General features: G+C 42.7%; 1 protein-coding gene across 3 annotated transcripts in view; it reads right to left on the minus strand.

Annotated features, from left to right (window-relative positions):
* Window positions 1–269: 269 nt before the first annotated feature.
* Window positions 270–15624, minus strand: part of KLHL6 (kelch like family member 6) — a 60670-nt gene continuing 45315 nt past the window's right edge. For all 3 annotated transcript variants that reach the window (XM_067738195.1, XM_067738196.1, XM_067738197.1), the window contains exons 4-7: window positions 15220–15457; window positions 7646–7848; window positions 5904–6117; window positions 270–4553 (exon numbers count right to left, since the gene is read on the minus strand). In XM_067738195.1, coding sequence (XP_067594296.1) covers window positions 4252–4553; window positions 5904–6117; window positions 7646–7848; window positions 15220–15457 — 957 coding nt within the window. In that variant the 3' untranslated portion in view covers window positions 270–4251. The remainder of the gene's footprint in view (window positions 4554–5903; window positions 6118–7645; window positions 7849–15219; window positions 15458–15624) is intronic.

The raw sequence follows: 15624 nt of genomic DNA on the forward strand, positions 1-15624 counted from the left end.
AACTGATTGGTAAATGCTGACTCGGAGTGGCGATGAGGCATTAGGGAGGGAAAAGCTGTCTACTTTTTTGCCGTTCTGTAAACCAAATCTGATTAATTTTAGCCTATGAGTTTATCTAAACCCCCTTGAATCAACCGAAATGTTTCAAATTTCCCCTCCTAAATTAATTTCTGTTCGGATACCACTTACTCATATCAACCAAAACAAGCAAAAAAAAAAAAAAAACATTCAGCCAGTGATTGTACACAACATATACTTATCCACTCCATACATATTTTATTGAATAAATAAAAACTTTATTTGTATTTTTACCTATAAACAATATCTTTAGCTTGATCACTTAAAAAGAAAATACAACCTCATGTAACCAAAATGCTTAAAGGATTTGGTTAACTAAGTGTTGATATTTTTATCTATAAATATGAAAATCTGACCTGTCAGAACTGGTTTTGCAGTAGCCATGTTTGAGATATTTGTGGATTTCCATGAAGGATGACTCTTCAAATTAAAAGATCTCATACAACACCCAGATCAGATACTAAGGGAAAAAAGGATTTTGCAACCCCAAGTTAGGACTTTATATAAGAAATCCCAGTGGTGTTTACCCACTTTGAAAATTTTACTGAGTACTTTCTTTTTCAAAATCAAGTAGGATAAGTGAATAACAGCAGTACCTCAAGGGCTTTTATAAATAGCAAAGCTACACTTTCATAGCTATAAGCAAATATTTGCATTTCCCTGAGAGCACAATTTCTTTCAGTTCAAGAGCTCTGTGTGCCTGTGTGTCTGCGTGTTTCCTGAAGCCAGTGTATGCAGAATGTGATGAAAGCTAAGAAGAGAACATTTAATCTGTTGATGTTTGGGTGAGCTTAGCTCCCCATCCATTTCAGATCAGCCTTGGCAACTGGGGCCCCTTAACCTCCCCAACAGATTCCACCTCATCAGAGCCTCTGGGCCTCACTCTCTCTTGGTCCAGAACGATAAGAGACCCAGCCAAGCAGCTCAGAGGCCGCACAGCAAATGGGTCTGATGGCTGGTCCTGCTCTAACTTTGTCTCACTTCTGAGAAGTGGGCTTCCTCCTGGAACCCACTTGCCTGGAACCCCTGGTTCCTTATTCTGCCCTCACACTTCTTGAAAATGGAGTCGTGCTCACAAACTCCAGGGTCCCTGACATCATTTTCTAGACCTGCGTCCTTAAACCTGACTTTCTCCTCTTCCTACCTCATCCTCTTCCTCCCAGTCAGGGGTACTCTATCCACTCATGGGACCCGCCTCAAGATCCAGTCTGCTGTGCCAGGACATCCTACACACCCTGCCTGAGTCCCAGGGCCCTTTGTCTCTGGCTCATCTGGCACCAGCCTGCCTCGTCCCCCTGTTGGTAGTACGGCTTATGAGAGTTAACTTCCTGCAAACTTGATTTTTGTTTGTTTGTTTGTTCATCTCAGAATGGAAGTTAGATTTTAAGAGATTCCATCCCTGGCTACTGCCTAGAGACTTAAATCCTGATGATATAAAGTTTCCCAAAAATGACTTGAAATTCATTATGTCCCTAAAAGCTACAGACTGGCAGCTTCAAGTGCAGAACTCTGGATCTTCTTAGTAGGTGTCTCTGTCCGCCAACCCATGCCGTTATTGAGAACCCTTGCATTGAGAACCAGATTTATAACACAGAGATCCTAAATCCTCAGTTTCCCGGCATAGGGTTAACCTGCTGAAAATTTGGGCTCAAAGTTTGCCAGTTGCTCTTATCCAAGGACCACCAGGACAAAGAGAACACTCTTTCTTGAGGGGAGGCTCTCTGCATTGCCAATGATGCCGTCATTGAACTTCCTCTTTGAAAGTTCTTTCCTGAAGTTGTCTTTGAAATACGACTGATAGCTCCTATAGCCCAGAAGTGGTTTCTGAAGGCGATCTCAAAGAAAAACAAATATGTAAACAATGGCCACATCATTGACCAAAGAGCACAGCTTCCCAAGGAGATCACTTGGAAGGGCAATAAAGACCTGGATGCAACCTCATAACTTCATACACGTCTCATTTTCTCTAACTTGATGAAAAGAAAAATTATAATATTGACCAAGTGGCCTGTTTACCTGTTTATCGAGTGTTTCTAGGGTGGGGATTGGTCTTGCTCTTTGGAGTCCCTAAGGCTTTGCCAAACAAACATTTCCTGGAATGTTTGCTGAATGGAAGTAGATTAAATTGTTTCAGTTGAGAGCTTCATTAAGGTTATCAGTGTCTGTAAGTGAGGTATGTGTTCTAAATTCCCACAAATGTGTTCGTATTTTCCCATCTCACTTTTCACAGCAAGGAGCTGAACTCTAAGCCACAGAGCTTTTCAAACACCAACATGCATTTATATTTATCCTCAATGATCTAAGCATAGAAATCTCAGTTGTAATTTTCCAAGTCTTTTTATATGCTTTGAACTGTAGCTCCTTCTAACCATAACTTTTCTATGAAAGTTAAATTCACCATCAACTGTTAATACCTTCCCAAACTGCTGAGAAGTACAAGCACACAATGGCACATTTGACATGAAATAAAACTCTCTAAAGAGATTTGAAATCATATGATGAAAATAAAGGACATTAAGTAATGCAGTTACTATGTTGTTACCACTGTTGTTGCTGTTGTTTTTTTTTTTTTTTTTTTTTGGCTGCGTTGGGTCTTCGTTGCTACGCGCGGGCTTTTTCTCTAGTTGGGGCGAGCGGGGGCTACTCTTCATTGCAGTGCGCGGGCTTCTCATTGCGGTGGCTTCTCTTGTTGCGGAGCACGGGCTCTAGGCGCACGGACTTCAGTAGTTGTGGCGCACGGACTTAGCTGCTCCGCGGCATGTGGGGTGTCTCCGGACCGGGGCTCAAACCCACGTCCCCTGCATTGGCAGGCGTATTCTTAACCACTGCGCCACCAGGGAAGCCCCTGTTACTGCCTTTTAAGTACAGCACAGGAAACAGGATCTCTTAATCTGTGTCCCCAATTTGGGGATTAGAACGAATTTCCAGTGAGCTCATATGAAAGCTCCATCTCTTAGAGTGAAGAATAGACGCTGTTCTTTGAGTCAAAACGATGCCAAGCTGATCCAAAAACCACATAGAAGGGAATAAAAGGATCCTGAAAACGAAGGTTCCAGGAGGGTGGGGTCACAGGGACATGGACCCAAATCACTGTCTAAAAAGTAGAAAGTGTGCTGTCAAGAAGAGCCAGTCATTCAGCAGTGGCCAGCAATGTAAGGATGTTTACACTGAAGAAACAAAACCAAAGACAACCCTCCCCCCGCCCCGGAAAAACAAAAACGGTATTCTGAGTCTCTGCAAAAACTTTTCTACATTGCAATACAACTGTTGGACATTGAGAGGCTAGGGCACTGGCCTGTGCTGAAGGTACAGTTCTGTCCAGCCATGACAGTTCCAGTCCACAATGGGCCTCCTGTGATCATAAAAAATAGAGGGGAGGACAGAAGTCTTTTACATTTTTCATAGCAAACAGGTCTTTCATAGCAAATAGAGGAGAGGACAGAAGTCTTTTACATTTTTCATAGCAAACAGGTCTTCCCATAGCAAACAGGACCCGTCTCCCCAGAACTGTCAGATGGAACAACCTATGAGATGCTCTTGACAAGGGGCCCAAGGTTTCCACACCAAAGATCCCAAACAGTTTAAATATAAGGGAAAGAAGAAAAGAAAAAAAGAAGCACCTTTATTTCCCTGCCTTGCTGAGTGAATCCTTTAGCAAACTTGTCAGAACAAAAATGAGCTGTTTTGTGTTTACCATGTTCTGAGATAGACAACATGACAGAACCTACACTAACTTTGAAATTGGAAGACCTGGGTTTAGATTCCTGGTTTAGCTAACTTGTAATCTGACTGACCTGGGGCAAATCACTTAGCCTCTCTTAAACTCGGTTTTCTCACCTGTAGAATGGGAGTAATAAAATCCAGTCACCAGGTCATTTGACGGTTAAAGGAATTGGTATACAAAAGTGCCCGGTATCAAACCTGGCATGGGACAGGTGTGTCTTGAATGTCAAGTATTATTCTTCTTTCCTCCTGAGGTAGGTCTCACATACAGTCCTGGCTGGTCTCAAGTCCCAAAGCTGTGACTTCCAAGGAGCCGCCATGGGGAGCTGCGGTGAGCCCCTGATGTATGCACAGCCTGTAACTCAAGCTCCGCTAGCTGCTTTAGAGCGACCGATGCGGGGGAGAGGGAGGAGGGCTCCCCGCGCGGCTCCGCCCTCCGCGCTCCCGCAGTCAGACCGACACAGCTCCAGGCACGATCCTCCGAATGTGGGTGTACGACTTCCTGATGGTGACACTGCCGTGGTGCGACACCCCCCGGGGCAGGACGCACTCCTCCGTCAGTTTCTGGGCCTCGGGGTCCCAGCACAGCACCGTGGCGATGACCTCGTTCTTCTCGTCCCGCCCCCCAGTGATGTAGAGCCGGTTGTTGCAGGGCGCGATGCCGCAGCTGGCCCTCTCGTGGCTGAGCTGGGTCACCAGGCACCAGCTGTCCTCCAGAGGGCTGTAGGCGTACAGCGCTCTCATGGCCCCTCCTGAAGAGGAAAGAAAACACCGTGGGCATCTCACTGTTTTCTGGTTTTCTTCCCCATTAACCACTAAACTCCTACTCCTGGTTAGGTCAAGTCTACCATCTTGCCAATAGAAAGAGCAAATTCACGGCTCTGCTCTCCAGAAAGCCAGAATGGATAACTAGGGGCAGCAAGTCTCATGCTGGAAACACTTCATAGCCCTTTAAACTCTGCAGCCCGGTGCTAATCAGGTTCTGAAGGACGCCTGTCTTCACATGGCTGCCAAAATGTACCATAAAGACTGCTTCCTGGCAGAAATACTACCTGGTGCATCAGATAGGCCCGGCTCATAATCCCAGCTCTGCCACTTTTGGATCTGTAACCATGAGCACCAAGACCACGGCGGTGATAAGAAATCAGAAGGACCATGCACATAAAGCACCTGGCAGAAGGCCTGGTGCATAGGAGTCTTGCATTGTATTGATCTACATGGCAGTGACTAGAGGTGGTGGCATCTCTAGACTGAGCATGACCTGGGACACCAGCCCAAGTTACCCATCTTGAGATTAGACCTTTGGGGCAGAGTCACGAGTCTGACCATAAAGACACAGGAAACCTGAAGCAAGGGAGAGAAGGGGTTTTGCCTTAATCTGTTCCCATATTTTGCATTCAGGAAGCCTTCTCTGATTAGCTCTCATTTGCTGGAGTTATTTATTTTTGGTATTTCCTTGATCAGTCGTTCTCAATCCTGGCTGTACATTAAAATCACCTGCACATTAAAAACACCTGACACTGTGGCCAGCGTCCTCCTTCTCCTTCTGATATTATTGGTCTGCACGAGCCCCAGCTACCCATATTTTTGGAAAAAGCTCCATAGATGACTCTAATGAGTAGTCAGGGTTGAGATCCATCACCCTTAACAATTACATGTCAACTGTGGTCTGGCTAGTCAGGCTTTCCTTCCAGCTAAATGCAACTGTTCAGAGCCCCCAAAGCAATTCGGAAGAATAAAATTCCCATGAACACAGAATAAGAAATAAAGATAGCTACCATTTATTGGGCACTTATACGGTGCATATTTCAATTTCTGTGCATTGCTAATGCTTACAACACACTTTGCTCCCAAAGCAATTTCTTGCTCCTCCCCTGGGCACCACTGTCCATCTGTCTTGTATGTCTCCTAAGTGGGGGCTGTTTCTGTCTCCAGAACTGCAAGGTAAATTCCACCAAGGCCTGGACCAATCCCATCTTCTCTTCTTTTCAACCCCACCCACATCACCTCAAGAATTCCCAGGAGGGTCTCATGTGCTCTACCTGCAGGGCTGCAGGTGTAGGGGACCCTACACTTAAATAAGAAGCCATTTGCTCACTTACCAACCACATAGATACGGTCCCGGAAACTCACTGCATTGATGCATTTGGCTTCTACTGGCATGGTCGACTTTAAATTCCACTTATTGGTTGAAGGGTCGTAACACTGAGTCTTGTCCGTGGCCAGTTTCCCATTGGGCCCTCCCCCAATCACATAGAGCTTCTTCTTATGGCTGGTGGCTGCGAAGGAACTGACATGGATAAGGAGGGGTGCAGCCTGCAGAGACACAGGGCACCGGGAGAAGCTGTCAGTGACACTGCCCAGATTGCTGCCATGGCTCACAGGACACAGGCCAGGAGCCAGGGGACACAAACCCGGGAATCCTTTGCCTGAAGTCACAAGGCCTGTGGGCCTGACTCCCCTGAGACACAGAGAGGATCAAAGCGTACATTTCCCACCCTCCCGCCAGGCTCCAGATGTTTCTAGCCTGTTTCTCCCAGAGTTCAGTTCTCAGGGCAGGAGGGGTATACAGGAATAAGTGTTTATACAGATGAAGCCAGCCAATGTTGGAGGAGAATGCTTTCTCAGACATGCATATTCATATTTATTCATGTGCTCCTTCATTCAAAAAATATTTACTGAGTGCTACTATGTGCCAGGCATTGTCATTGGTGCTTATAGCTAGGAAGAAAAGCTGGTATAAGGGTTTCAGGTGGCCACAGGTAAGCATATTCTCCCACTCTGGGACAACATACAGATCTGAGGGTTAAGCCAGGCTTGTGTTTCCATCCTGTGAACCCCAGGGCACTAAAGGGGACTTTTAAGGGTCTCTTACCCATTAACATAACCCTCTTGGGTCATGGAGCAACTTTGTGATGGGACTTAAACTGAGAAGTTCTTGGGCACAGCCTTATAAATGTTAAGGGCTCCCCATAAAGTTCTTTTCAGGTTAACAGATCTTGGCTGGATGCCATCATGACCTGTCTACCTTTGCTTGTGCCTGTGATGACCACGTTTCACACACCCCAAAGCTGGAACATGCTCTGACATATAATCTGATAAGGAGAAAGAAAATTTGAAATTGGGAATAATCTGGAAGTACAGGAAGTGAGGTCACCTTACCTTTGTGTGTGTGTTGGGTGGGGGTAAGGATACTTAACATGAGATCTACCCTCTTAACACATTTTAAAGTGTAAAATACAGTATTGTTATCTATAGGCACAATGTTGTATGGCAGATCTCCAGAGCTGGTTCATCTTGCATAACGGAAACTTTATGCCCATCGATGAGTAATGCTTTGCCTTTTCTTGAGTATGATATATACCTGAGATTGCATTGCTAAAGTCTTGTTTGAAGGCACGCAAATGGTTCATCACTAATAGGTAAATAAATAAGGGCTGATTTCTAAATACTACCAAATGACTCTGGATTCAACAAACAGTGTAGTCAAGAGATCCTGGTATGTCCAGTGTGGAGAAGACAAGGGCAGATGGCATCGGAGGAGACAAGAGACTCTAGGCCAAGACATGCAGACCAAGACAGGATCAAGCCTCCCGTCTACATCTGGGGTTCTGGCCAGGATAGGACAGGTACCCACACAGAGCTCCCCCACCTGGAAGGAAATCATTTCCGTGACCTGATCAGCAATGATGGCTCCTATGAGGAGGGAAGCTCAGAGCCACTGAAAATGTTCTCAGTGGGAGCAGGGAGATCAGAAAGCCGTATACCTACATTGGCAGATACCAATTTTTTTTTTTAAGCTTTGAAGCAATAACACAGAGTTACTCATAGAAATAATCTATACCTCTGACCAGCAGTTGTGGAAGGGGTCATAGGTCTCCACATTGTTGATCCTCTGCAAGCCATCGAAACCTCCGATCACATAGACCTTGCCCCCGAGCACCACCATCTTATGCCTCCAGCGGCCTATGTTCAAATACTCAATTTGAATCCACTTGTTGATTGAAGAATTATATTTCCAAACATCATGCTGTGTTTCTTTGCCACCTAGGAGACATAGAGAGCATTTAAGAAACCACTGATACGTCAGAAATGCAGCTTCTCCCATAATTCCCCACTGGCCCAGAGTGTTAAATCCCCAGACGAGCACCAACCCCTGCCCCATCCCCCCAGACAAAAGAAATCATGAAGGTGCACGCAGTGTGGTTGCCAGGACAGAGCCTGCACAGGGTGACAGGGAGACACAGCGTAAGCCTGGGGTGGATCACGCGCTGGGCTGTGCCCTGTGTCACCTCCGTGCTGTGAGAATTCAGAGAAGAGGAGGCTCCGTGAGCTAGGTCCAGAGAAGGCTTCAGGGGAGTAGCACCCAAGTCTGCCTAGGTGAGTGGGGACCAACAGGAGCCTGGACTCCCGTGTTTGTGAGGCTCAGGGGCAGGAGGTCAGGCAGGACAAGTAAAGTTGGACGATTGCAGGTGGGGATAGTAGGGCCTTGACCAGCGGGCAAATGAGAAACCAGCTTAAGTTCTCTGTTTGCTTATTTATTCAAACAAATACAAACCCGGGAAAATCACCATGAAATCTTACAAAATTCTCTTGGTTCATAACTCTGATCTCTATAAAAACATAAGTGAGGTTTGTCCTACTTTGAAACAATTTCTACTGGAACAGAATGAGATGCTCACCCCAGATCATCTGAGAGTGAGCTGCTAAAACATTTTTTCAAGACAACTCAATAGATAGAAAATAGGTAATTCAGTTAGGGAGAGAGACCAAGACAGAGGAGAGCTGACTTTTCTGGTGACTTTAATAAAATATTTTAATGACTTTGTGTTTCCATTTCCCCATCAGCACAGAGTACTACCAACTACCTAAAACAAAGGATGTACCTTTCAGACTAAAATGTGCACCAGTGTGGAAATGAATATCATTAATGACGCTCTGTGTCACGGGTAAGTGTTTCTCAAGGGTGGAGCCCAGAAGTGGGATTCCTAGGTCAATGGTGTGCCCACCTTGAATTTTTACAGGTGCTACCAAAGAACCTTCCAAAGCTGTCCTGGTTGACTTTTCCCCATACCTCACCCACAGCGGATATTAGGAAGGTTTTTTTGGTTGGTTTGTTTTGTTTTACAGCCTGAGAGAGAAAAATGATGCCATAGTTTGGTTTCCCCTGGCTGCTAGGGAGACTGAGCTTCATCCTCTCCTGTTTTCTTTTTGTTCACATGGTTTAACCATTCTGGGGGAGGGGTGTTGTATACCTCTTAGAGGTCTCTATTCAAAGCACTGTGATATTGATCCCATTCAGGTAGTGTCCAAAATTATAAAATAACTATACACTTTCCAAGAAATGTATGCAAACTTTATTAAAAAGGGAAAAAAATGACAATTTTTTTTACTTCAGGATGTAAAAGAAGACCTGATTAACTGGGCAGGCCTATCATGTGCACAGATGATAAGACAGGTTATTGCAAAGATGTCAACCCTCCCCAAGTTATTAGGTGCCTTCAGGGCTTTTCATGGATTGGAGGACATGAAGTGACCATTCTAAGCTTCATTTGGAAGAGTAGATTTGGGAACATTTCTAAGAAACTTTTGAAAAAGAAGAAGGAATGAGAGAGCTCTCCCTAGCAAATATCAAAATATACTAAAAAGCTGTGATAATAAAAATAATGTGCTACTAGTATAAGACAAACTGATCAATTAAAAACAAGGTACATTCTACGAGGCCACCATCACCTTGATACCAAAACCAGGCAAGGATGTCACAAAGAAAGAAAACTACAGACCAATATCACTGATGAACATAGATGCAAAAATCCTCAACAAAATACTAGCAAACAGAATCCAACAGCACATTAAAAGGATCATACACCATGATAAAGTGGGGTTTATTCCAGGAATGCAAGGATTCTTCAATATACGCAAATCTATCAATGTGATAAACCATATTAACAAATTGAAGGAGAAAAACCATATGATCATCTCAATAGATGCAGAGAAAGCTTTTGACAAAATTCAACACCCATTTATGATAAAAACCCTGCAGAAAGTAGGCATAGAGGGAACTTTCCTCGACATAATAAAGGCCATATACGACAAGCCCACAGCAAACATCATCCTCAATGGTGAAAAACTGAAAGCATTTGCACTAAGATCAGGAACAAGACAAGGTTGCCCACGCTCACCACTCTTATTCAACATAGTTTTGGAAGTTTTAGCCACAGCAATCAGAGAAGAGAAGGAAATAAAAGGAATCCAAATCGGAAAAGAAGAAGTAAAGCTGTCACTATTTGCAGATGACATGATCCTATACATAGAGAATCCTAAAGATGCTACCAGAAAACTACTAGAGCTAATCAATGAATTTGGTAAAGTAGCAGGATACAAAATTAATGCACAGAAATCTCTGGCATTCCTATATACTAATGATGAAAAATATGAAAGTGAAATCAAGAAAACACTCCCATTTACCATTGCAACAAAAAGAATAAAATATCTAGGAATAAACCTACCTAAGGAGACAAAAGACCTGTATGCAGAAAACTATAAGACACTGATGAAAGAAATTAAAGATGATACAAATAGATGGAGAGATATACCATGTTCTTGGATTGGAAGAATCAACATTGTGAAAATGACTCTACTACACAAAGCAATCTATAGATTCAATGCAATCCCTATCAAACTACCACTGGCATTTTTCACAGAACTAGAACAAAAAATTTCACAATTTGTATGGAAACACAAAAGACCCCGAATAGCCAAAGCAATCTTGAGAACAAAAAAAGGAACTGGAGGAATCAGGCTCCCTGACTTCAGACTATACTACAAAGCTACAGTTATCAAGACGGTATGGTACTGGCACAAAAACAGAAAGATAGATCAATGGAACAGGATAGAAAGCCCAGAGATAAACCCATGCACATATGGACACCTTATCTTTGATAAAGGTGGCAGGAATGTACAGTGGAAAAAGGACAGCCTCTTCAATAAGTGGTGCTGGGAAAACTGGACAGGTACATGTAAAAGAATGAAATTAGAACACTCCCTAACACCATACACAAAAATAAGCTCAAAATGGATTAAAGACCTAAATATAAGGCCATAAACTATCAAACTCTTAGAGGAAAACATAGGCAGAACACTCTATGACATAAATCAGAGCAAGATTCTTTCTGACCCACCCCCTAGAGTAATGGAAATAAAAACAAAAATAAACAAATGGGACCTAATGAAACTTCAAAGCTTTTGCACAGCAAAGGAAACCATAAACAAGACCAAAAGACAACCCTCAGAATGGGAGAAAATATTTGCAAATGAAGCAACTGACAAAGGATTAATCTCCAAAATTTACAAGCAGCTCATGCAGCTCAACAACAAAAAAACAAACAACCCAATCCAAAAATGGGCAGAAGACCTAAATAGACATTTCTCCAAAGAAGATATACAGACTGCCAACAAACACATGAAAGAATGCTCAACATCATTAATCATTAGAGAAATGCAAATCAAAACTACAATGAGATATCATCTCACACCAGTCAGAATGGCCATCATCAAAAAATCTAGAAACAATAAATGCTGGAGAGGGTGTGGAGAAAAGGGAACCCTCTTGCACTGCTGGTGGGAATGTGAATTGGTTCAGCCACTATGGAGAACAGTATGGAGGTTCCTTAAAAAACTACAAATAGAACTACCATATGACCCAGCAATCCCACTACCGGGCATATACCCTGAGAAAACCGAAATTCAAAAAGAGTCATGTACCAAAATGTTCATCGCAGCTCTATTTACAATAGCCCGGAGATGGAAACAACCTAAGTGTCCATCATCGGATGAATGGATAAAGAAGATGTGGCACATATATACAATGGAATATTACTCAGCCATAAAAAGAAACGAAATTGAGCTATTTGTAATGAGGTGGATAGACCTAGAGTCTGTCATACACAGTGAAGTAAGTCAGAAAGAAAAAGACAAATACAGTATGCTAACACATATATATGGAATTTAAGAAAAAAAAAATGTGTCATGAAGAACCTAGGGGTAAGGCAGGAATAAAGATGCAGACCTCCTAGAGAACGGACTTGAGGTTATGGGGAGGGGGAAGGGTGAGCTGTGACGGGGCGAGAGAGAGTCAGGGACATATACACACTAACAAACGTAGTAAGGTAGATAGCTAGTGGGAAGCAGCCGCATGGCACAGGGATATTGGCTCAGTGCTTTGTGACAGCCTGGAGGGGTGGGATAGGGAGGGTGGGAGGGAGGGAGACACAAGAGGGAAGAGATATGGGGACATATGTATATGTATAACTGATTCACTTTGTTATAAAGCAGAAACTAACACACCATTGTAAAGTAATTATACCCCAATAAAGATGTTAAAAAAAAATAAAAAATAAAAACAAGGTACAGAAACAGACTAAAAGATATAGAGATTATTAAATAAATGGCATTAGAACAACTGGCTATCTGTTTAGAGAAAAATTTAGATCCCTATTTCACATTATACTTAAAATTTAAATGTAAATGCTATAGAAGTAACTGGAGAATATATAGGAGAAGATGTTAATGATCTTGGGGTGGGGGGGCTTTCTAAGCATGACAAGAAACCTAGAACATATAGAAAAGAAAGTTACTATATAAAATATAAATCAAAGTTAAAAGACAACCCCACTGTCTGGGAGAAAGTATTTGTAATACAAATAGCAAAGGAGATATAAGAACTCCAAAAAATTAATAAGGAAAAGACAACCAATAGAAAAACAAAGGGTAGGAACAGATCATTTTTAAAAAACAGATACGTTTACCTAATAAATATATGAAAATATATTCAACCTCATTAACGATCTAAGAGTGTAAATTTACACAATCAAGTCTGTTAAAAATGTAATTGATAACAAAAAATGTTAACAAGGATGTAGAAAATGGGCACTGACATTCATCATTGGTTGAACTGTAAATTGGTACAAACTTTCTGGAGGACAATTTAGCAATATCTACAAAAACTCTAAATTTACACATCTTATGACCACTTCCAGGAATCTCTCCATATATCAGCGCAAGTTCATAAATATATATGTATGAAAATGCCTATTGCGGTATTTTTTTCAGTGGGAAAATAAAAGCTGAAAAAATTATGGTTCATTCATTCAATAGATAGCCCTGAAGCTGGTGAAATGAACAGTAATAACAACCCTCGCAGTAATGATAATGACGACTAACACTGCTGAGCTCTCACCACGTGCTTGGGATTGTGCTGTTCTTTACATGTATTACATTGCTTAACACATACAGTAGATCAATTATACCAACATGTAATGATGTCCAGAACAGATTGTTAGTTGAGTACACATTTCTGTTGATTTAGTACAACAAGCATGCTTTCATGTATTGCCTGTATCATTTTTATTTTTTTAAAATCTTTATTGGAGTATAATTGCTTTACAATGGTGTGTTAGTTTCTGCTCTATAACAAAGTGAATCAGTTATACATATACATATATCCCCATATCTCTTCCCTCTTGCGTCTCCCTCCCTCCCTCCCTCCCTATCCCACTCCTCTACGTGGGCACAAAGCACCGAGCTGATCTCCCTGTGCTACGTGGCTGCTTCCCACTAGCTATCTATTTTACATTTGGTAGTGTATATATGTCCATGCCACTCCCTCACTTTGTCCCAGCTTACCCTTCCCCCTCCCCATATCCTCAAGTCCATTCTTTAGTAGGTCTGTGTCTTTATTCCCATCTTGCCCCTAGGTTCTTCATGACCATTTTTTTTTTTTTTTAGATTCCATATATATGTGTTAGCAGCCTGTATCATTTTTTAAAAGACAACACCAAATTGAAGACGGACAAAAGACAAGTTGTAGAATAAAACACTATGTGTAGTGTATGTGGCAAAGACTGACCATGATTACCAAACCTGTCTTTTCCTCCTGGGCACACGGCTAAACTACATTTCCCAGCCCCACTCCATGGGGGGCGGGGGTGCAGGGAGGGCATGCGGCTGGTTCTTGCCAATAGAATGTGAGCAGAACTGATGCCTCATGTCCAGGCCGAGGCTGTTGTGAGCAGGTGTGTCTTTTCAACTTGTTGGGTTTCTCTCTCTTCCCGAAATGCATCAAGCTTGAAGGTCACGTCTGGAAACAGCCTCATCATGAGATGGAAGGAGCCTAGGTCCCTGAATGACTGAGTGGAGCAGGTGCTCTCCCCCAACCCACACATACTTCTCTGGTGATTCATTGAGATTCAGGGTTTGTTACAGCAGCTGGCATTACTTACTCTAAGACAATATAAAACCATTTTTGTAAAAAAAAAAAAAAATTAAAACATGTAGGATTGTGATGGCACAGAGAAACTGCCATATTTTACTTTACACTCCCCGTATTGCTTAAATCTTCTACAACAATTAAAAAATGTTTCTGTAAGACAAAAGAAAGCTAAACCCTAGTCTGTATTAATAGACTCAAAGAAGAACTGACCTGCCCTTTATCTTGGAGGAGACCAGCTCTAGGAATAAGCTCTTTCCAAAACAAGTTCAGATTAAAGAAAACCTCCAAGAGAAGGGAAGGGATGTTTGTCTTTTCCCTTGGTGCTGCAAGAAGAGCTAGGTGGCTTTTAATGTCATGGGAGAGCATGAGACTCAGAGAACACGGATTGGAATCCTGCCTGACACTTACCAGTGTGTGACTTTAGGTAAGTTCCATACCTTTCTGAGCCTCGGTTTTCTCCATTTGTAATCCGGAGATTAAAATCACCTACCTTATAGAGTTGATGTGAGAGGCAATAATTAATTGCTACCAAAGAGTAAATTCATCTACTATGCTGTAAAGATGGTAGAGATTACATCATTTAATAAATATTTATTGAGCATTTACTATGGCCAGACACAGCGCTAGGTATTGGGAATACAGTGTTGATTCATGGAATTTAAGGACTAATGGGAAACAGGCATAGAGCAGTTAAAAACAATTAAGCAAACAACTTAGAAGTAAGAAATGAAAAAGTACTGGATGCTATTGGAGCATCTAAAAGTAAGACCTAATAAACTTGAGGGGAGAGGTCAGATTTGGGGGGAAGAGCAGACATTTTTATCCATTACTGTATTCCCAGTGGCTAGCTCAGTGTCCTATGCCTATAGCAGACACCGAATAAACTCTAGTACCACTTCCCTTCTTCCTTTTCCATGAAGGAAGTCCTATCTGCCTGCTCCCCCAGTTCCTACTACAATACTGCTCAAGGATTAGGGTTCACTCTCCATGATAAGACCATCTGAGTGCCTGGTTTCCATATCCTGACCCAGTTAGTGCTAGATCAGTGCCATCCACAGTAATTCTTCTGGGATGGTTGCCTGTCTCTCACTCAGGAAAACATGTAGTGCCTTGGGGGCTGGCTTTGGCATCACATGGCTTCTGCTTACCTGAGATGTAGACCTCATTTTTTAATGTCACGCATGCAAACTCCACCCACTTCTTATTCTCACTGTCCAGCTCGTGCTCTGTCATGGGGAGCTTGGCCACCTCCAGGCGGCTGCGCCTCAGGGGATCCAGGCAGGTTACCTCTGCCACAAACCGTTCATCCTTCGTGCAGCCACCGATGATCATGAACACCTCAGACTGGAACTCATGCATCCTGGGCTTGGTGCGCTCCGAAATGATCTGGAAAATCAATGGGAGTACAAAAAGGCAGAATGGTACAGTGGTTCAGAGCTCAGGCTGTGGAGCCAGAGGAGCAGAGCCCAATTCCCAACTCTGCCACCGTAGGACCATGTGACTTCACCTCCTTGGGCCTCAGGTTTTTCTTCTGTATAATGGAAATTTTAGTG

The sequence above is a fragment of the Pseudorca crassidens genome, chromosome 5 (genome assembly GCF_039906515.1).
Source record: "Pseudorca crassidens isolate mPseCra1 chromosome 5, mPseCra1.hap1, whole genome shotgun sequence".
Classification (NCBI taxonomy): Eukaryota; Metazoa; Chordata; class Mammalia; order Artiodactyla; family Delphinidae; genus Pseudorca; species Pseudorca crassidens.